This window comes from Copidosoma floridanum, unplaced genomic scaffold (genome assembly GCF_036245765.1).
Source record: "Copidosoma floridanum isolate Cflo_tuat_1 unplaced genomic scaffold, Cflo_Japanese_pri ptg000004l, whole genome shotgun sequence".
In the NCBI taxonomy this organism is placed as follows: domain Eukaryota; kingdom Metazoa; phylum Arthropoda; class Insecta; order Hymenoptera; family Encyrtidae; genus Copidosoma; species Copidosoma floridanum.
In genome coordinates, this window is record NW_028321881.1 from 38,237,899 (window position 1) to 38,261,846 (window position 23,948).

Genomic DNA, 23,948 nt, shown 5'->3' on the forward strand with positions numbered 1-23,948 from the left:
CCCATTTGTCGGTGACGAATTTCGGATGGTTTCTGTGACCACCTTGTGCGGGACCTCCACCTCCTTTGTCTTCTTTAGCTTTGCCCTAATCCTTGAAAACAACCCCATTGCTATAGCCTTAGTCTTTTCGTCTAGGGCGTCAAGTTTTTCACACCCTTCTGGTTCGAGCTCCAATTCTAACATTTGTTTCGTCATATTTTATTTGCTGCCTTCTACTGGGCCCTGGCCTGCCCATGTCGGCTATAATATCTTTACCCGGGCCTTCGTTATCGCCTTCCAGCTCGTTAATAAAGTCACCGAACTGAGTCATTTTTCTTTCTACTTCTTATATCTATATATGTGTCGTGCATCGTATTTCCTTTCTTGATTGTAATAAATCTTGTTTATTTTCCTAGCTGCAGGGCTTTATTTCATTACCTACGTGGTGGCTGAATAATAATTCGACGAATAGAAACGTAAGTAGCGAGATAAGACGGTAAAAGAGCGGCGTTCGTCTTTCACTTGACTTTTGCTTTTTATCGCTTTATTTTTGTTTGGTGGTAATTGGGAGGAACTATTCTTTTGGGGCTGTCTGTCGTTTATTTTTGTTAAAAAGATAATAATAATAAAGATAGTTATAAATTCCTCAGCCGATGTGGGTGTAAGTAATTAATTACGGATGTTCCCTGTGTCTGTACCAGGCGTACTAATAAAATCTCTTTGTTTCCCGTTTGTTATTCAAAAAATTGTCTAGTCAACTGTATATTTAAGTTTGTTATCCCACGTGATTTTTGTTTCGAGTCTCGAGAGAAAAACCACTAAAAAAAAGGGTAGCCAGCGAAATAATATAAATATATATTGAAATTAAAAATTTTCCCCAACCCTATCTTTTCCTAATAAGTGCCTCGGGAGTAAGGGAAAAAAAATTTACTACAAATGTACTTACGTGCACGTTGCTATGCATACCAATAGAAATAAAATTTTGGAGACCATTTCCCTCGCCTTTTGTCTGCTTGATCTCGTGATTATCAGCAATTAGTACCTTAGATAGTCCTACTGGCTTCCGGGCTGCTGTCACTGCTGCTCGTAAATCAGTCCTGTCGCTTCTGGTTGGACCCTCGGCTTCTTGATTTCAAATCGTCGTATTCTCGCGGCACTATGTGTGCTTCTCGGCGGAATTTTTTGTGTAACGCGTAAAATAAAAAATTCCGATTCTCACCAAACCCCACACTTAGCACCAAAACTGTTACGTGGAAATGATATCGGTGAGGAGGTGCGTCGCGGAATTGACCAACACATTATATCAAGAGCTTTATTCAAGATACCGAAATTAAAGGCAAAGTAGCGCGTGTGTTCCCCTCTAAGTCTCGTCGTGTACTCCCCTTGGTCTGTCCGATCTCCTTGGTTCGCCTGACCCCTTTGAACTGCCCGACTCGTTGGTTGCCCGACTGCGCTGCTATTAGAGGGTCGCTGGGCCTTATATATTATTAGCTTGTTCCCCACCCGTCGATGCCTTCTTGATAAAGAGCCTCGCTGTTACTAGCGAGAGTCAGTGTGGCATCCTTCGTATATCGTACGTTACAAAAGGTTGAAGTTAATCAAAATAACCAACATATTTCGATAAACAGGGAAAAAGGACTTTTGCTTTTACGTGGTAAATAGGAATGCTGACGAGGTCCATTGCATAAACATTCCATAAGCTTATTCATTGTTTTTTGACTGAGTAAGATACTACTACCTATGTCATGTATTTATACGTATTTGATAACACAATTAATAAACTTTTTAGGGATTAAAAAAAAGCGTACCATAGCAATACTTCAATGGTGGTTTGGTAATGTGTTAGCAAATTCTACACAAGATAATATAATACATTTTACATTTAATAATATTTGCCAAAATTAATGTATAGTTATTGAAGCAGTGCACTTGAGATTACAATTTTGTTGTAATATTTCAAGAAGGATAAGAGGTACGCAATAGAAAACGCAACCCGTTAAAGGAAGCAAAAAATCGAAAGAATTTTTTCTTATATTCTTTAAAGCATGAGTTAAAAAGTAGTTGCATGACTAAAGGGATCAAATAGAAAATTTAACGAAATTAAATAACAAACTTAAATAGTTTTACTTTATATTAAAAGTAGCTAAGGCGAGGCTGATAGGGTATCACAAAGTATTAGGGTGTCGAAGTTGGGTTGAAAATTATACCTCATGAAATAACGGATAAACTATTGTAGTTTTAACTGACATTAAGAGGAGGGGGTAGGGAAAGCCAAGAGGGCACTATAAAATAAAGGGGGATCGGATGTGTATGGATGGGGGTCCGAAATAACGACAGTCTACTTCAATTTTGTAGAAAAACTATGAATGTTTATTCCAGTGATGTTTATCCCTAGTGTTTATCAGTAAGATAGCTGATCATAACTCAGGCAATACACCGATTAGTTGTAAGAGTTAGTCACCCCACACCACATCCCACTCTTCTTCCTTCTTATATATATATACCTACCTCCTGGTCTGTGGATTTACAACTTTATAAATTTCGAAAAAAAATTTTCCGTGAAACATTTTTGAGCAAGGCTTGGTGTCAACATTTTTTAAATATATTTTTAAGAAAACTTTATTTTTATCGGATGGATACAAAATTCTATCTATACAAGAAAGTAAAACGTGAGTTTTTTCAATAATTACGTACATATTGTTATTTACAGTTAAAAAATAAGACATTTTTGCTCAGTACGGAGCCAAACTAAACCAAACCAGATATCAGGATCAAATCTATATAATCAAATCATTTTTTCGTGCTACTGATGCCTCATAAATTTACTTTTTTGTTTTACATTTTTTTGTTTTTTAAATACTATTATTAATTAATGAGATATTATTAAAAGTTTAAACCACTATTCGTAAATTTAACAAAATTTGTTGCAATTAGTTTAAGATATATTTACAGACACGTCATACTTGCATAATTGCAATATTCCTAAATTTTAAATATCCTGAGAGTTCTTATCAGTAGTGTAAGGGGAGCTTTTAAATATGTTAGAAAAATAAATCTTGAAAAATTATATTTTTACTGTCAGCATACATGTGTTTTTCATACCCTATAAACCTTTGGGTAACATGCAGGCACACGTTTTTTATGCCTACATTGTGATTTGTTGATGATTGTTTTTTTTTCCAGTTTTTTGCATTTTATTTATATTTTACAAGTTGACTAAGACAGAAACTATCACAGAATCACATCGTTACAGCATTGATTGCTTCTTTGCTTGCCTGTAAGTAAATTAGGCTAGTATATTTAATTTTATGTATAAATTATTAGTTTTACAAGTTCAATAATTTTTCGCATTGATATTTATTGCATCGACCCTTCTTTTTTAATGTACGCATTTATTTACTAATTGTACAGCCTATTAATAGTACGTATGTGTTAGCAAATAAATTAAACTGTGCAAAAATTTTAGTGTTGCGTGGGTACATATTTGAAAATTTTGTTTTTAAATAATTTGATTATTATCTTTGAAATAAATTTTAGAGGTACGCAATTTTTTCGCATGACTTATAAAAAAATGTATCTTTCAGGATATAGCAGTTCTGCAAGATAGTAACTTCGTAGGAATCACTATATCTAAGATATTTCATGAACCTTCAACAAACGGTAAATAACAGCAGATTAATTAAAAATAGACTTTTTCAAAAATATGCATCAATATTTTTTAAGTTATACCTACATCTAATTAATTCGAATTTGTTTAACACGCTTCGAGTATTATATTATTATAAGAATGTAATCGAGTATTATTATAAGAAAAATAATGGTCTCTTGATAGATAATTTGTAATAATTATTTGCAATTCCTTATACAGTATATTATGCACCTGGGCCAAAAAAGTAAGGAAACTCTTTGATCGTCTGTGTATTGTCGATACACGGACGGATGATCTGAGGCTTCTTTACTTTCAGCCGTGGTGAGTATACAATTTTTCGTGCCCCAGCGGCTAGCAAGTGAATATATCCCCGGGATATGTCCGCTCCGCAGACGGAAATATTTACTTTTCAGGCCACTGGTATATACAAATAATTGTACTCGTAAATTCATGTAACACATTTTTCAAATAGAATTAGTATTAAAAAATTTACACCTATCCCTACGTGCACGCACACACATATACACACGTGTACGCGCGCAAATTTGATAAAGTCAATGAACAATTATAAAAAATAAATAAATGAAATCTCAAGAAGCACTAAGTGTTAGGATGGATGTCTCATTACCATAAACGTTAATTCCAACTCAGTGTCTCTTCTTATACGCAAACTCATTTCCGGCGAGATTGCACAGCAAGTAGACATACATGACACAAGTGAGAATGAAGCGCTTGATGTGAACAATATTGTGCACAATGACGAGCCGAATAAGCTCGACGTAGACACTCTGGTTTTGTCGTCATGTGTGCTCGATTGGCAGAGCTGCAGTGGCATCGCTGTTGATCACCTGAAGCGGTACCGAGAACATCTCCTCCCAGGGTGGACGAATCGAATTTATCACGGTCTCGGCTGCGCCAGGCGACACGAAGCTTAAGCACCAGATCGCCTCAGCACCCGCTACTTCGTCCAGAAAACTGAGAGTCAGTTTGGACCCATTAAAGTTCTGCTGACAGTAAACAATCAATCAGAATTAACTTTAGGGGACGACATACAACGTACCGTAGTTAAATCTTACCACTTCGATCAAATTACTCATGGCCTGCTCGGAAGCTATGGTCGGTAGTTTGTCACTGTTATCCGATAAGAGCCAATCGACCTTGTCCTGAGTGACGATCAAATTATTTTGAGTAACGATCAAACTGGACACTTTGAGCTTGACAGCGTCAATTGATAATGTAAGAACGGCCGACGAAAAGAGCGCTAGCAGGCGCACAGAGTCGTTTTCCCTGTGGCTCTTGGAAGACTTTAAAATGTCCTTCATGGAAGTATTACAATTCTGTGGTACTATGAATTCGACCTCACAGCTGGCGGGTAGCGGAGAATCTGTCAGATAGAACAAAAAATTCGACGTCCTCTGAAAATCTTGAAGAATGCATACGACTAGATTGTTGTTGACGCCCTCCCCGGGCTTATTGGGATGCTGTAGCTCGACTAGCACGCCTTGTTTAAATGGCAGTGGGGCAAAGCATCTTAGTCGGTCTATCGTCCAGCTAGCTTCCTTGTGCAGCCAGCGTTGCGGATCTTCTCTGGTTCGTCAAATAAAAGTTAGGTGTAAGTCGTCATTTTCGATATATTTTTATAAAATACATTAATCTATGTGGTCGTATTTATGCGTACTCACCCTTCAGGTCCAGTTATTTTTAAAATGTACACTTTAGCAGTCGACATGACCAAGCATCCCGGAAACGTGTTCATGGAGATGCGAGTCAAGATGTCAGCCTAAAAGTAAGTAGTATGTGGATAACTTTTTTTTTTTCCCCCAGACCAAATTGTACCAGTAAGATAAGAACTAACGCGCAACAAGAGAACAAGATCTTCGTTTTCGTGCTCAAAGACGTTCAGTATGATGTGGAGCTTGATTCTGTGGTCCACGTTACTAAAGTCCGTATAAGAATACTGTATACTGCTGCTGATGAACTCGGAGCTCTCCTCGGACTTTGAGGTCGCATCTTTAACCGTGCCAATTTTCATGCTCTGAAGCAGCTCTGTGGTATTAAAATTTCGAATGAGCGGTGCACAACGACGGTCTAAGAATAATAGTAAATAACATGAGTACACTCACCACCTAGCATTGTGGTAAGATTCGTCATGGGAGCAAAGCTGCTCTCCAACTCGGCCAGAGTCTCAGGTTTGACGGTTTCTGCATCGCTGTCGGTGCCGCCTCTGCTGTTGGACATTTCACTCTTATCGGATAACTTATTAGCGGCTGTTTTTTCATAAGCGGTACACACACTGTCAGTCAATGAACCTGCGAATGGACGGTAGTAGATTTTTTTTTCTTTTAATCAGGAGGTGTATCAAATATGATTTTTTCTTTTTAGTATACTGTAAAGATCTGGTTAGAAAATCTCACATTGGATTGATCAAAGCATTCAATTGTGTTTAGATTTTCGAGCCAGAAAAAAAAGAATAGACGGCACAGGAAGGGATATAAATAACCTGATGAGCTACTTTCGGTCAGTCCCGCCATAACAAGATTGGTATCTGGTATTGTTACTAATGCGGGTGCTATGGCGACTTTCCTCTCCTCAGATGAGCGCTTTCTGCGTGGAGTTATCGACCTAATCGATGGAAATGTTAAAATTCATGAAAGTCGTGGCATTGTTATTATAGCAAGTCAATTGTAATAATAATGACATCGAGATTATACGATTTTATTTTATTAGCAACATTAATGGTTGGCAAAACTTTATACATACTACCATGTATTTATACAATGTTAAACAATATTTTTAAATGTCCTTGCTGAATACAGATTTGTATTCAGCGATCCTACAATTCCCCAAGTATGTATTTTGGCTTAGTATTTTATACATAAGAGGCAAAATTCCAGAAGATAACTTTTTTCACGCCCACCCTGGGCCCCAGGTGCCCCGGACGCCGTCGCCGACTGCATAATCGTGCTCAGCGACCCCCAAAACCTCCGAGTAACGTAATTGAACTTATTTCTATAATAATCAACCGAGTTGTAAAATTGTTATTTCATGCTTCTTAGCGTTGCTTATATAAAATCAGTATTTTCATCGCAATAATTTATTTATTTAAAATGCATTGAATAATTATCTTTACAAAGTTTCAGGACGGTATTACGAATCGAATGCAAAAAATTCCATCCCGATCAATCTTACTCCGCCAATTTAAGCTTGTTTGACCTGATTTTGTGTTTTATTTCTTCGATCATCGGGCCTGCAGGGTGGATGCGAAACAGTGCTAGGACTATTGGGATGTAATATGGGCCACTGGATGGGATAAGAAATTCAACATGGCGCAGAAGAGTCAACGCATACACACGCGCAGCATAGGATTTGAAGGCTATTTTTCCTCCGTGTTTAAATTTTTGATGACAATGAGGCCCGTGCATTTTCTAAACTATATTTACATCAGGAAGCAGCTCCCGGTGCACTTTTTTTATACTCTAGAGCTATGTAACTCACGAAAATCCGAATTAAAATACGTAGCTGCTGATAGAGTGCTGTACCTATATTTATACGAGCACTGCTGTAGATATATGTATACGCGGGAAAGCTATCATCAGCTGCGTATTTTATTTCAGATTTCCGTGGTATACATAGCTCTAGAGTATAAAAAAGTGCACCAGGAGCTGCTTCCTGATGTTAATATAGTTTAGGAAAACGTACGGGCCTCATTGTCATCAAAAATTTAAACACGGAGGAAAAATAGCCTCCGAGTCCTATGCTGCGCATGCATATGCGTTGACTCTTCCGCGCCATGTTGAATTTATTACCCCCTCCAGTGGCCCATATTACATCCCAATAGGCAGGGATTAGTGGATTCGATGCTTCGGCCGGGATAGCCGGCTTAACTGGCGAAGAGAGAACGTCCTGAAATACGTATAGTCTTCTCCGGAAACGGGCTACACAGTGACGAGCAGATCTAATTTACTATTGGTGCAGAGAGCATAGAGATATTGGAATGGAGCACGCCCGGGGCCAAATTTTTCGATACGTGGAGTGAGAGAGAAGGCTGCCAGTGAGTCCCCGTGTGTCTTTGTCTAGTAGCCATGAACACTGATAGTGAGCAGTTGCGCATGCTAGACTTGTGAAGTTGGCGCCCGTAAATATTAAATATTAATATTTTGCACCTATTCAGGGCTTAAACAATTCCTCCTTACTTGCGGATTTATCCTCCACTTGAATTTTTATTTGCGGATCAATAGTTTGCGAGATATTTGCAAAATAAAAAGTCGAAAATGGGCGCGGCGCTGAAGTATAAAAAACTTTGTTTTAAGTGCTAAATTGGGTTAAAATCCAATTCTACCTGTACAATTCGATTCCTCCTCATTTGCGGATTACGGAGGTATATAAATTAATGTAATTAAATGTCACAAAGTTTGTAAATAATGAATTTAATTATTGAGTGAGAGAATCTAGTAACTTTTTTCTAGTGACTTTTGGTCCAGTGCACCGTTCCTGTTGTTCGGTACATGTCGTTTCCTCCGTACTGCGGGTTTTACAAAATATTTATCAGAATAGAAAACTTTAGTAGGTATTAATCTATTAATTATTAGTTATAAGTTATTCAGCTTTTGAGTCAATACACACACACACACACATACATTACATACTTGAAACTCAAAGAAAATATTATTTGTCAATAGATACAGATTTTTCATCTTGAGAATCTAATATCTGGAATCTATTGTGGCAAACACTGTGGACTAATATTTATTCATTACGCGCGAAATTTTAATATTTGTTGTTATTCAAGAAACAAATAACAACACAACTAAAAAGTAGCAGTACAGCTATCATTACAATACAAGCCACAGCTAAGTAAGCACACAAGTCATAATTTTGTTTGGACAAGTTTCAGAAAACAGCTCAAGCATTCAAATTTCACGCGTAAATGATCAATCAGGCGAATTGAAGATCAAGTTACCGACCAGTGGAAACGGATAAAAGTGACACAGGCTGTGTTCGCCTAAGGCTCTGTTTGTTATTAAGTCTGTTAAGGTCACGTGATTATTCATCATAAGTGCGAGGGAGACAGCATGATGTCACCGTCTCACTCGCACTTATCATAAATGATCACGTGACCTTAACATACTACAAACGGAGCCTATGCAAACACAGCCCCAGTAATAAATTTAAAAGTACTCAATTTTAAAAAATGTTTATTAAATGGGTTTACTCTAGATTGCATAGTCATCGAAAAATGTGTTTGTGTGTGTGTATTTACCCAAAGGCTGAATAACTAATAACTAATAATTAATAGATTAATACCTACTAAAGTTTTCTATTCTAATAAATATTTTGTAGAACCCGCTGTACGGAGGAAACGACATGTACCGAACAACAGGAACGGTGCACTGGACCAAAAGTCACTAGACAAAAGTTACTAGATTCTCTCACTCAATAATTAAATTCATTATTTACAAACTTTGTGACATTTAATTACATTAATTTATATACCTCCGTAATCCGCAAATGAGGAGGAATCGAATTGTACAGGTAGAATTGGATTTTAACCCAATTTAGCACTTAAAACAAAGTTTTTTATACTTCAGCGCCGCGCCCATTTTCGACTTTTTATTTTGCAAATATCTCGCAAACTATTGATCCGCAAATAAAAATTCAAGTGGAGGATAAATCCGCAAGTAAGGAGGAATCGTTTAAGCCCTGAATGGGTGCAAAATATTAATATTTAATATTTACGGGCGCCAACTTCACAAGTCTGCGCATGCTTTGGTTAGACAAAGATACAAGGGGACTCACTGGCAGCCTTCTCTCTCACTCCACGTATCGCGCCCTCTTATTGGGATTCCAAAAAGTCATGTGACTCTCGCGGTATATATAGTCACCTGGAGGAATAATAACACAGGCCTTATGGGTGTAATTCTATTTTAATTTTTTTTACACGTTCAACGATTGTAATACGATAAAAGCCTTTCAATAACATATTTTTGAGGAGATGACAATACTTTAACTATTTTTTTTTTACTTAATTAGTCTTTTGCAGCTCTAAACTTTTCTTTGAAAGTGCGACAACGCACATTTAACCTTATTAAAACCCTGCTTGTTTTTCTATAGGTATATAGTCGGGAACGGGAGAACTTTGTATAGGTTAAATGTGCGTTGTCGCACTTTCAAAGAAAAGTTTGGAGCTGCAAAAGACTAATTGAGTTAGAAAAAAATAGTTAAAGTATTGTCATCTCCCCAAAAATATGTTATCAAAAGGCTTTTGTCGTATTACAATCGTTGAACGTGTAAAAAAAATAAAAATAGAATTGCACCCATAAGGCCTGTGTTATTTTTCCCTCAAGTGGCTATGTATATCGCGAGAGTCACGTGACCTTTTGGAATCCTAATAGTAAACTAGATCTCTGGCGTGCTCCATTCTTATATCTCTATGGCAGAGAGTGTTAGCTTAACTGGTTAGATGTTCTACCGGAGGTATTTCCACTGTACCCATGGTATGACAGGTATGATATCAGTTATGAGATTAGTAAATACGGAAGCCCGTACAGCTCACCTCTCACTGAGTGGCAAGTGGTGCTCTCTGCTTCTCACACAGTTGGAGGTAGCAGCAGAGAGTTGAATATCACCGTTTTGAGATCTAGCGTGTTTTTATTTACAAAAAAGGGTTACGCGTTAGCATGAGCATGAATCTATAGCCTATAAAATTTTTTATAAATTGTTTATAAATCAATACAGTTGATTCTCCGCATGATTTTCTTCGACTACCTCTTTTCACAGCTCACCTTTAATACAGTGCCCAATATGTTGGAGTAATTGTTGCAACAAATTAAAAATTGACGATTTCCTGTCTGTTCAGTAAAGTAGAGTTATTTAGTTTTGTTTACATATATAAAAATTGTTTATGTTAACAGTTTTCAAAGAGATTGGAACCCCCGTCCTCTTGCTCACTGTGCAAGCTCCTTACCCACTCTGCTATGAGCAAGCCCGACAATAGAAAACCGATTACATAACTTTATCTTACAGTTCGTAACATATTTCTAATACAAATTTTAATTTACTTTTAGTTTAATTATACCTCAAATGAATAATTAATTTATTTCATATAAATATATATTTTGGTACCCGTTTTTTTCAAAAATTTGGAAATTAGTTTATCTCGGCAGGGTAGCTTTTATATATATTAATAAACATTTATTCACTTATCATAAATTTGTTTCTTTTAAAATAAGTTGATAATTGTTTATACAATTTTTCACATTTTATCATAATTTTCATATTAAAAAAAAAAATTTTTCTTATATGGATCAGCTTACGCTTTTACGCATACTTGACTCCTTCTTTCTTGTGTTATTAAACAAAACAAAAAAAATATATAGATCTATTTGAAAATGAAACAGGTTTATCTAAAAGTAATCTTTTATAAAAGAAAAAAAAACTGGGGGTTTATACAGATCATATAAATGTAATTTTAAGTGATTTTTCCATAAGGTTACATGTTAAATTGCAAATTTCTAAAATTAAACATGTGAAAGAGGGTTCAGTTGAATAATCTGCAATTTTTTTGGGGTATTTCTTATGGTATTTTTAGTATTCTTTTGATGCTTGAATAATATCTGTCAAAAAATCTATGTGTGATGAACTTCTTGAAGGGACATTGTTTATATTGTATAGTGCCATAATATATTATTTATAATGTTTCAGTTATTAAATATTAGAATATTTATTGAAACCACATCCAACTAACGTAGGTATACTCATTCCAACGAAAATTGCGCCACCTTTGTACACACCATATCGTTTCATGGAAGGTATATTTATATTTATAATTATATTATCTGCCATATAATTTTAACAAGTATAACTTCTTACTTGGGTACCCAAGCACCCACTGTCCACTGGTTTTTTCAGTTACAGTCCATATAATATTTGCTGTTCATACGTTTATCTTGAAGCTAATGATTAAATATTAATCTTTAGTTCCTCTAAAAAAGAAACGCAAAGAAACCAAAACAGTGGTTTTCGACTCACAGTCGCAACTATAGTACCAACTCTGTGAGAGGTTGGAACCAGTACCACCTCTCACACAGTAACAGGTTGGAGGGTATTAAGGTAAAGTACCCTATATTCGGACAAAAGTGTTGTTCGGACCTATGTCCGGACAGCAGCGATAATTACATAATTTTCTTACAATTTCTGAATGAAAAAATTTATTTGTAATCTACAGTATCGAATTGATTTAAGATAGTTACAACATATGTCGAATTAATTTGATAATTCATTAAAAGAAATGTTTTTTCTTGCAAATCGAGGTTTTTTGTGTTTGGCTGCTGTCCGGAAATTAGATACTACGGTTCAAACTGTACTCCATATTCGGACACACATAATCCAGCAATTCACTAGCTTACAAGTGCAAAGAAATGGTATACTATGTAGTAAAATACAATAATAATTTGTTTTTTGCATTTGTTTAACAAATGAAAGCCATTAAAGTAAAATATAACTGTATATAAAGATCTGCCATAACCTCATTTTCTCAATGTTCACCACTGTCCGGATTGTGGTCCCTACGTCGTAACGGGACCTATATTTGGACTATTTAGAAATGCATTGTCCGAATACAGGGGTTTTGAGACTGAATCTTTATAATTATTTCAAACAATGATTACACGGTCACAAAGAACTTTTTTTTTTAAAGTGACAGAAAAATTACTTTATTATCTATACGTCAACCGTCTTTTTCGCAAAAACAGCTAATTTCTTTGTGAATTTAGAAATAGTGGATTACCTAAAATTATGTGTCCGAATAGAGGGTACTTTACCTTACCTCTCACACAGTGAGAGGTGGGCTACACAAAGAGATAGTCGCAGGAAATCATGCGGAGAACCAACTGTATTGATTTACAAATAATTTTATTAGCTATAGATTCATGCTTATGCTAACGCATAACTCTTTTTTGTAAATAAAAACACGCCAGATCTCAAAACAGCGATATTCTACTCTCTGCTAGCTCCAACTGTGTGGAGATAGAGAGCACCACATGATACTCAGTGAGAGCCTGAGATAAGTGAGAGGTGAGCTATGCGGGCTTCCGTAAATAGGTGCGGCAACACCCCCAACATAGGTGGTGAGGGGGTGGCCCTGGTGACGAGACCAATAGGCTGTCGCGGTAACCCTGTAAATAAAAGAAAAGAAAAATACTACTGTATTGTTAGGCACGACCAATGAATGCGGGGAGGCCTCTATTTTGTCAAGGAAAAACATGCAACCATTTAAAAATCGTCTATTTTTAATATAAAACAAATTTTGAAGTATGAGGGTGATCTAAATGGGTCACATAGTACACGTGAGGACGTACATATCAAGTTTTCCGACTAATTCAAATAATTATCATACATATAGGCTCAAATTTTGGCGGTAGTTTTTGGTTGGATGTCTTACCTAATGGTTTACATTCAAATAAGTTTCATCAAAAGGAAAAATTTTGACAGCATTTTTAAATAAGAAAACCAGTTTTTCCGAGATAACTCAACTTAAGAATATTTTTTCACGTACATTTTACACGTCCGCATTCAAAGAAAGTTGTAGATCTCGTTAAAGTACAACTTTTTTGTACTTTACTTTTTGCTCTAGAACGCAATGCAGACGCTCCATAATAAAAAATAGATACAAAAACAGCAAAAAAACGTTTTTGGCTCACGAAAAACAGAAATTCAAATTCTACAATAAAGTTTTCAATACAAAAGTTGTAGAGCTTAGTAGAGTTTAGTAAAATGAAACTTTTGAGTGAAAAATTTTTTTCTGTTAAGTGCCTCCTCAACGATTTAATTGTCAAAAATCGTTTCAAAATTGCCAAAAAAATCGTTTTATGTCATATAATTTTTTTACATCACGTTTTAAGACAAAATGTTTAGTATAAAAGTTATGGATTTTCTAAAGATACACTTGTTTGCATTGAACGATTTTATCTGTAGTATTTTTATTATACAGTAAAAAACATAAAACGTTGTAAAATGGCTGAAAAATCATTTTGTAGCACGTAAGTTAGTTATTCTTAATTTAAAGTTGGCATATTGATTTTAAAACTCAGTTGAATGTGACGACATAAAATCAAAATTGAATTCTGATTTTTAAATAACTCTATATTTGCTCCAGCACATCGTAGATTGATCGTGCCTCACATGCAAGACGAAATGTTTTGCATTAATTTAGCCGCTTGTTCATGATGTGTAAGCTTATAAGAGATAAGTGGAATGATAATCAATTATTAGCAGCTAACATGATCATCAAAAAATCATGAAAAATCATGTTTTAATGATTTGATTTTTCATGCAAAAGTATATAATCAAATTTATTTTGAGAAATTAAAGTATAAAATAAATTTAACTTACTTGGAACCATCATCAAGTACTTCGATACTACTCTGACTGGGATTACTAAGGATTTCAATATCACTTTCATACTTCTTAGCCACTGTTCCAGTCGAAGGTGTTGACTCTCGAGACTCTTCAAGGCTCGTTGCTGAACCTGCATTCAAAACACAATAAAATTATACATTTGAAGATGATTAGATGAGCCAGTAAAAGTTGAACGCAGAGGCGGATAATTTTTGGCATTATAGGCGGCAATGCTGCGCCACCCATATGTGAGAAAATGAAAATTATACTTTTCAAAAGTAGAAAGTAGATTAGGATAATACCTAATAGAAGTTTTACATGTTACAATACAAATCACAATTTATTTTAGCTGCTTACGTTTATACATTTCATGTTTGAAAATTGATTTATTAAATCATCAAAGTCGAAGTTTAGGTTTCATAAAAGGTAATTTTCAATGAATGTAGTGCAAGTTAATATAATCACTCTCGATAATTTATAAAAATCAATAGTTAATTTAAAATCAGTTTAAAAAAATTTAATTGTAATAGTATCGTATAGGTGTAAACATGTAGTTGACTTTGTTCAAAGTATTTTGTTTTTCTCTATTGTACAACAGAATTTACAGTGATTTTGAATGCTGTAAGTTAGATTTTCTCAAGCTAGAATCAATCTGTGTGTTAAAGATTGCTTTATTATTGCAATGGGGCATTCTTTATTGCCTAGAAATTTATAACATACAATTTTTATTCCTATTATTTGTTTTACTTTTTCTCAAAATAGTTAATAAAAATATATTAAATTCGACAAGTTGAAATTTAAAGAGTCGGCGCGAAGTATATAATGTGCTCTGTCAAGTGCGCAAGAAGCTAGATAAGATATGCGCAATGATCATCAGCGAATATGTATGGGTGTATTCGGAAATGATGTTTCGATCAACTCTTAGGTTGGTATCTACCCCTACCTCTACTTAACTAACCAAGCGTGTGTTCAGTCACTGTAAACACCATTTAGTTAATCAGCTGAATTTAAAACAAGTTTTAGACGCAGACGATGTAGTACAAAAGATATTAAATTTCATTATTTATTTTAAGGTAGTGTTTTATTAAACAGATGATACAACAGTAGAAGTTCTACTCCAAAACTTGCTCCAAAATCAGCTGATCAACTGAACGGTGTTTACAGTGCCTGAACATACGCTCGGTTAGTTAAGTAGAGGTAGAGGTAGATACCAACCTAAGAGCTGACCAAAACATCATTTCCGAATACACCCTATGATCGATAGTGCGCAGAGAGATAGCGCAGATTACGGCGACAAATTATCTGCAAGTTGGCTATAAAAGGCACTGACGCGCGAGGAAACACGTTCCTCCTCCAGCAAACCCGGGACGTGGAGATCCACTGCCTATTACCCAGACCTGGAGCTCTCTCGTGCACCGATACTTGCCGGTACTAACCAGAGATTAACCGCGACGAGCACGAGCCAAGAGAGAGAGCAACCACGTAGTAGAGATACTAGGGATAATGATGGCGCTTCTTGGGCGAAGTACTTAGGTAGATTACTAGAGCTCCAGTACCCCAAGACCCCGAGGACAACCTAGCCCTACGTGATTCTTTCAAGATAGGCACAGAGCCCAGGACTAACAGTCCGTGGCTGTACTAATAATCTGCCCTAGTCCTAAGTGTATACGTCACAGAGAAATTGTGCGTGAAAATTTAAAAGTCCTTTAAAATATAAGAAATTTGACAAAATTTCCAAGTTAAAAATATAATTCATTTTGTATTCAAGCGCAAAATTCAACTCATCTCGAAGTGATTCACATCCTTTGAAATAAAATAGAAACTTTTTGGTTGTAAATTAAAAAATTGCGTTAATTGTTAAAATCAAATTGAGTTGTATAAAATAAAAGTAAGTTTTACGTAGAAGAATTTTATTTTTGCCCAAAGAGATATAAATATATTTACTTTAAATAAGAGAGAATTAACAAAGGAAAAATCAATCATATTTTTCTTCATGGAATTAGCAACCCGAGCGATTTCGCTCAATAGATTTGTTCAAGCCCCTTTTGGTTCGGTTTGGTTCTCTTAAAAAAATATACCTTTATATATACATAACTAGTTCTGTTTGGTTCGCTATATATAGGTATACTTTGCTAAGAGAACTGGACCGAACCAAAAGGGGCTTGAACGAACCTTTTTACACTGGGCAACGAACCCGCCCTCCAACATATAATTAATGATATTGATTTTGTGTTGGTTACTAATCTTAGAGTTTCCCCAGCACGGATAAAATTCTTAGCCGTTCCTTAACTACCGCCAACTAGTTGGGGTTACAGTCAAAGAAAGGGAGGTCGTATTAGGTTTGGCCGGATACACGGCATCCTTATGAGAGAAGCTGGTATGTTTTTTAATCGCAGATTGTCAAAATCTGATTTAAGTGAATCAGAAATAGATTGTGAAAGAGAAGATTCAAGTGACGAAGATCAAGAACCTTCTCCAAGTTACAAACAAACTAAAAGAGCACGTCTCAACGACGATGACCACATCTCTGCACTACAAAACCAAATCAACGTCCTCTCAAACCTAATTTTCTCAGAAGCCCAATCACATCAAGTTCAACAGCAACCATCATCATCTAGTTCTATTCAGAATCTTTTACATAAACCATTAAATAAGACTCTGAATTTGGACCAACTCACAACCAACATTGACAAAAAACGAAACATACGACCGACACACAAGGATCGTCTTGAGGCATTAAAAACCCTTTAACGTTTTGATTCTCCAGAGTGGAAAGAGGTGAGATGCATTCCCTCGCTCAAAAATTTTGTAGCTTTTCCGGGTTTTACGGAACTAAACATTATTGAAGAACTCTGCTATTTTACAAGACAAAAGATCTCTTTGCTCCCTCAGGAACAGTCCTAGCAGGATTAACAAATGCTGTTTTAAATCAACAAGATGTTCTAAAAAATAGCCTTCAAAAGATTATTGAATGGGCCTTTATGAGTCCTACTGATCTAAATCCTGACTCTCTATTCAATCTCCGATCAGACACGTTCGGTGCAACTTCTGAATTATCAAAAAATCTTGAACAAATATTACATACTATTTGTGGAAAAAGATCAGAATGTATTTAAATAAGAAGTCGCATTCTTACAGATCTTCCAAACAAAAATATTTAAACAGCACTGCGAAAAATTCCTCTAAGCAAAGAATATCTTTTTTTAAAAGATCGTTTATGTTTCATTATTCAATCATTAGGGGGCTCCCAAACTTGGCTTAACATACCATCCTACCTCAATAAAAAACTTTACCAGGAAAAATATTTCAAGACTCAAAAAAATATCAACCATCATACTTATTCATCTCATTCTAACAAATCTTCTACTTAAAATCATCATCATCGATAATTTAATAACAAATCAAACTCTCCTCAAAAAAAAGAAGAATCCAAATCAAAATTACACCGATTTTTTTGTAAAAAAACCACAAAAATGATCTAAAAAACCAGAGCTTTTCAGAAGGTGAATTGATTCATTTCAAAAACAGATGAGAATCAATGGGTGCCCCAAAACTCATTCTAAAGATCATTTCAGGTACAAGAATTTCACTAATTTCAAAATCACCTGTAATATCAAACTGGATAGTTTCAAATTTTAAAACAAATGTCTCTCAAGAAATGAAAAATCAAATTCAAATAATGAAAGATCAAAAACTCCAATTTATCCAAATTCAAGTTTTATCTCAAAAATGTTTCTAAAAACGAAAAGTTCTGGGGAAATCAGACCTATTTTTGATCTAAGAGGATTAGACGCTTATGTAAAAACAAAAAAATTTCACCTTATCTTCCTACAAGACGGAGACTGGATGACGAAAATAGATTTAACTCAAGCCTATTTTCACATTCCAATAGCAGAGTCTCACCGCAATCTTCTCCCTCTTATCTACGACGAGGAACTTCTTCAGATGACGAGCGTCCCATTTGGCCTCTCTTCTGCACCTTACACCTTCACGACAGTGACGAATTGGGTTGTAGAAATCCTTCGGTCAAAAGGTGTAAGAGTGATGGTCTACATAGACGATTTTCTCTTGGCCTTTCAAAACAGAGACAAGTTAACAGAACAAACGACAGAAACTGTCAATCTTCTGTCTTATCTTGGATGGAAAAAAAAAACTTGAAAATGCATCTTAGATCCACGTCAAGAAATAGACTTCCTTACTCTGATCTGGAACACCCAAAAAGGCCTTATAAGTCTACCAGATACAAAAGCAGTGAAAATAGCTCACTCAATGTCAGATCTGCTTTTAAAAAACAGCTGTACTCTGAAACAATTACAAATTATCTTAGGACACCTGAATTTTACAAGTTTCGTAATGCACAGGGGCATACTTTATTGTCATCATCTCCAACGGTTTCTGAGGCGATTCAAATACCACAGACAACGTCAAAAATTAATTATTCCTCCTTCAGTAAAGAGCGAACTGAATTGGTGGCAACAGTTGACAACCCAATCTACTCCGTTGCACAAAAAACCAATATCTCATTTTCTCATAACAGATACTTCAGACAAAGGATGGGAAGCCCAATTGAACAGCTGTCACTTATCAGGATCATGAAAAAAAACTCAGAGCAATTGGCATTGCAACAAAAAAGTTATGTTTACGGTTTATGCTGCAATAAATCAATCAACCCTCAACTTGCAGAATGCTCACATACTTTTACAAACCGACAACCGTACACTAGTATCCTATATTAACAAAGAAGAAGGCACTCATTTAGTGGAACTTCTGGACCTAACATATCAAGTACTTCAAATAATAGATCAAATGAAGATTATTCTAACAGCTGCATATCTTCCAGGCAAATACAACGGAATAGCAGATTACCTCTCACAGAAGAAACAACTACCAGAATGGCATCTTCTTCCAAGAGCCACGAGCGAAATATTCAAGAATTGGGGAAAATCAGTGATCGACCTTTTTGCTTCAAAAAGATCAGCAATAGTGGATCTCTACGTCTCACTAGACTATACAGATCATCAAGCAGTTTTCATATATGCATTCAATCGTCCTTGGAACTACAGTCTAGCATGGATTTTTCCTGCCCTCAACTTGATTCCAAAAGTATCCAATCATCTCAACAAATGCAACAACCAGTTCGTGATAATAACACCCAGATATAACCAAACTTTCTGGCTAACCGATCTTATCAACAGAAGCAAATATCCACTCATTACAATACTGAGTCTAGACAAGAATCTGATAGACTTATCTACAGACACTCCTCCCAGTCAAGTAGAGAAGCTTACACTGCAAGCATGGATGATTGGATGTGGAGAGACTTAACAAATGACTAGACTGAAGAAAAAAAAAACTATTGAAAAAAAAACTGGCGTAAGTCTACTTTACTAACTTATCAAACTCCAATTAAAAGATGGATTAACTGCTGTGAAAGTAACAACAATAACCCTGTTTCTTATCAGATGAATGACTTAGCAAGATTTCTAGCAAAACTATTTATCAAAGAAAAATGACCCTATAATACAATTCTTCTACACAAATCTGCAATTTCAACTTTTTCTATGACTACTTCGTCAACAAATCATACTTCATCAGATTTTCTAATTCATCAAATCCTTAAAGGTATTTCAAACTCTACACCCCGAGAAATTAAATCAAACATTTGGGATGCAAAAATTTTATTTGACTGGCTTGCTATTTCTCCAAAAAATATAACATTATTCGAAATTTCAAGATAAACTGCAGCAATCTTTTCATTAGTATCAGAAAGAAGAATTCATGATTTGACCCTTTTGAAATACTCTCAAGACTATTTTACCGACTCAAAAGACGAAATAATCTTATGGCCATCCTTTGGCTGTAAAACTGATCGGTCATCTTTCAGACAATCTGGCTGAAAATTTTCCAAACATGAAAACAAATGGCTCTGCCCCGTTACTCTAACCAGAATGTTACTCAAATTGTCTGAGTTAGGTGAGAGGTGATGCTTAAACACATATGAGCGAACGCGAAGAGTATGTACGTAGGGCATAGAAGTATGAACGGGTCGGAAGTGCGACCATGTAAAGCGAGCGAGTAGCGAGCAGTCCGCGTGTAACTGCCAACTAGCGCACACATGTACTCCTTTCATTTAATCCTTAATACAAATATACAACAAATGGCGACGAGGATGGGATTTTGTTAAGTGTGCGAGATCTCGAGTAAAGTGTGGTCGCAGCACGAAGTGCAGAAATAGTGCGGTTAACATTCTATGGTATGCCATGGCGCCTTTGGACAACACGGTCTGTCATTTCATTTCAATGTTTTCTTTCGGTGTGATTGAATTTGAAGTTCCTCGTTTTTTGTAAGCCAAAACGACTACAACGGGACAATCTACGATACCTACAAATACGACTACAACTGCTATTACGTACATGCAGTCTCCATCATTACACGTGAAGCCTTTCATCCCAGGAACTTCAGAATGGCGCAGATGGCTACAGAGACTGGAAGGAGTTTTCTCAATCATGAAGCTGACACCGGAAGAAAGGGTTCTGCACTTATTACATTACATAGGTGAAACCGCATTCAATAATTTGTGCAACAATATTTCAGCGGAAAATCCTTACGAAAAATCACACGACACTCTGAAAGAAAAGTTAAAGGAATTATACACACCAGCAGTACTTGAGATCGCAGAAAATTTTTAATTTTCAAGCAGAAGGCAGTTACCAGGAGAAAATACACAAAGCTACGCAAATACTCTTACAAAGATGAGTCTTACATGCAATTTCGGAAGTTTTCAAGAAACCGCTTTACGAAACCAGTTTGTTTACGGTATTTTAAACTGCCGGATTCAAGGCCGACTTTTAGAAACAAAAGAGGTAACCTTTACAAAGGCTTAACAAATAGCATTAGCATTGGAACTTTCCGAAAAGGAAGCAAATACGTTACGTCAAAATATGGTACAAGTTAATTACACTAACACAAGTACACGTAACTACAAGCAACGTAGATCACAACTAAATTCGAGTCAAAGTCATGAACTCAAAGGGCAAACAAGTCTACACTCGCAACAACAACACTACAAGTCGTGATTCAAATTCGAAGAATTTCAAATGTTATCGGTGCGGCTCCGATCATAAAGCCAATACGTGTAAGTTACCCGTGACAATCAAGTGCAATTTTTGTAGTTAACAAGGGCATTTAGCAAAGGTATGCTTCAAGAAAAGAAATCCGCTACATGCAATGGAAGAAAAAGAGACAGCAGTAGATACAAATTGCATAGAAGTACTAGGCGTCGAAACAGAAGACGGACGAGAAAAATTTTAAAGCACTCTCGGTCAACGGAAAACAAGTCAACTTCGAAGTCGACACGGGAGTAGCCGTTACGCTCATGGGAAGAGAGCTTGCAAAACAACTTTTTCCAGGAACACCGGTGCTAGGAACAGATCTACAGCTGATTACGTACTGTCAACGAAAAATAAATGTTATAGGGTACATTACAGTAGTTTTTAAGTGTGAAAATTTTCATAATACAGGAAAATTATACATTACAAATATCGAACAATTGTCACTGATGGGGCGTGAATGGATTAAAAAAATTATTAGAGCAAACGGAACAAATTCCTTATTTGATTAAATTTTACAAGTAGATATTTAAGAAGCGCAAAAGAATACGTTAATTGAAAAATTATTAAATAAATACAAAAAAGTACAAAAACATTACGAACGAAAATATAAGCGCAGTATACGATATTCAAGCGTCATTGATACTAAAAGAAGACGTTGAACCTGTTTTTCTTAAGCCCAGGGCTTTACCGTTTAAATTGATACCTTTAGTAGATAAAGAATTAGACTTACTCATTAAAGAAGGAGTTTTAGAAAAAGTTGACACTTCAGATTTTGCAACTCCTATTGTACCTGTACTTAAGAAAAATAACCAAGCAAGAATTTGTTGAGATTATAGCGTTACAATAAATCCACAATTAAAGATAAATACCCGCTACCTACAGTAGAAGAACTTTTCTCAGAAATGGCAGGTTGTACTGCGTTTGCAAAATTAGACTTCAAATTAGCTTATTTACAAATACAAGTCGATGATAAGAGTGCTAACTTATTAACGATTAATACACATCGGAGACTATTTCAATGTAATCGACTGATGTACGGTGTAGCCCCAGCACCAGCAATTTAGCAAGAGAAAATGGAAAACATACTTCGCGGTATTAAAGGCGTTAAAGTTTTTCTAGACGATATTCGAATAGCAGCTACATATTTTACAGAGTTCATGTTAAGGTTAGAAGAAGTGTTTAAAGTACTGGATGAATACAATATAAAAATAAATCGAGAAAAATGTGAATTTTTTGCTGCAAGAATATACTACTACGGTTAAGTAATAGATAAAAACGGATTACACAAAGATACACAAAAATTAGAAGTGATAGAAAAAATGAAAAGACTAACAAATATTTCAGAATTACAAGCTTTCGTTGGATTTGTTAATTATTACGGTGGATTAATTTTAGAATCTTTGTATGACTTTATTACCTTAGTGTACTTTTACGTACACAATAATACATTACGATACTAGTGCGTGAGGAAGGCGATTGACGCACGCGTGTCAGTTCGCGCAATAGCGCTAGCGAGTGTGCGAAAACACGCGTTTAGAGAATATAGAATATACTCTTCTTGCATAGAAAACCAGATTGGCCGTTTTCGCGTCAGCAGTATTTTCTCTTTATACTTTAGTTATGCCTCCCATAGGGCAGGCAGCGTTAGTGTCGGGGGGCAACCGGGTAACTTACCCATAGATGCCGATAACTTTTGAAAAATCAGTGAAAAGTCATATGTATATAGAAAATAAATGAGTGATTAAATTTCGGGGGTTAGCGCGTGGAGCGCGCAGGGGGCGCAGCCTCCTAGTAACACTGATTTTTGATGCAAAACTACTGAAAAACACGTGTAAACTACAATTAATTAAGAAAATATTGATTATGAAACTATTAAAAAAAGTTTTACATTTATTTTTCTCAACATGCATATCAAAAGCTTATGCAGGGGCACCTCACCAAATTCCACACAATCTCCTAGCAGATCTGTATAGTCGTTAATTTAGAGGTACAACTTTTGTTTTCGAACCCAAAGTTTTTGGGTTCAATGCACTTCTTCCAGCTTTTTTTTAAATTACTTCTGTATTTTCTTATGAAGCGTACAAAATATTTTTATGTCATTTTTGTATCCAATACTACTTAAATAATACACGTATTGAATATGTTGTATTTATTTTTTATCGAAAAGTAAGTAAAAATGTTTATGGCACATTTTAACACAAGTTAATGTACATTGCAAAATTCAAGACTCTTAAATATAGACATGAGCTCGCAAAAAATGAATACATAGTATAATATTCCTGTAAATTTAAGGAGGCTTGGGCGTTTGGTGTCGTATCTATTGAGGGGCCCCTGTGGGGTACTTGTCATACAAATGATTCTTTGTAGTATTTTTTTTATAATCATTTTGATTATACACATGTGTGAACAAAATAGCAATAATACGCGGAAAAGTCAATGGGAAAATCGATATTAAAAAATTTATTAGTTTTCCTGAGGTACCTTGTGTAAAGATGACGGCCCTGCCACGATAAAGCTGACAACACTGTACTCTCTTGCTCTCATCTGCTATTATATACCTATACTTGTGTTAGACTTAAATCTTTATGCTTGTATGTTTATGAATGTGCAGCGCATGCGCACTTACAGTACCTGAACAAAACAATTCTCATGTTCGATGTTTTCCTCGCTATTTTCTCAAAATTTAACGTGTTGATCCTATTCTTTTTTTTAAATAATAGATTCTTTATACTTTCAAGTACATGTAACAATTTAATGTGTGGGCCCACAGCTTTTTAATGCGGTACGGTAGTCTATTGAATTTCGGGTTCCGT

At 35.6% G+C, this 23,948-nt stretch overlaps 1 protein-coding gene across 3 annotated transcripts in view; it reads right to left on the reverse strand.

Moving 5' to 3' along the window:
- Positions 1–2,582: 2,582 nt before the first annotated feature.
- The window catches only part of LOC106643053 (uncharacterized), a 38,653-nt gene continuing 17,287 nt past the window's right edge, over positions 2,583–23,948 (reverse strand). For 2 of the 3 annotated variants that reach the window (XM_089598058.1, XM_089598059.1), the window contains 7 exons: positions 14,018–14,153; positions 6,129–6,250; positions 5,752–5,937; positions 5,484–5,674; positions 5,311–5,408; positions 4,705–5,215; positions 2,583–4,632 (listed from right to left, as the gene is read on the reverse strand). In XM_089598058.1, the coding sequence (XP_089454184.1) occupies positions 4,429–4,632; positions 4,705–5,215; positions 5,311–5,408; positions 5,484–5,674; positions 5,752–5,937; positions 6,129–6,250; positions 14,018–14,153 (1,448 nt within the window). In that variant the 3' untranslated portion in view covers positions 2,583–4,428. The remainder of the gene's footprint in view (positions 4,633–4,704; positions 5,216–5,310; positions 5,409–5,483; positions 5,675–5,751; positions 5,938–6,128; positions 6,251–14,017; positions 14,154–23,948) is intronic. The other variant, XR_016293664.1, reaches the window with a different exon arrangement.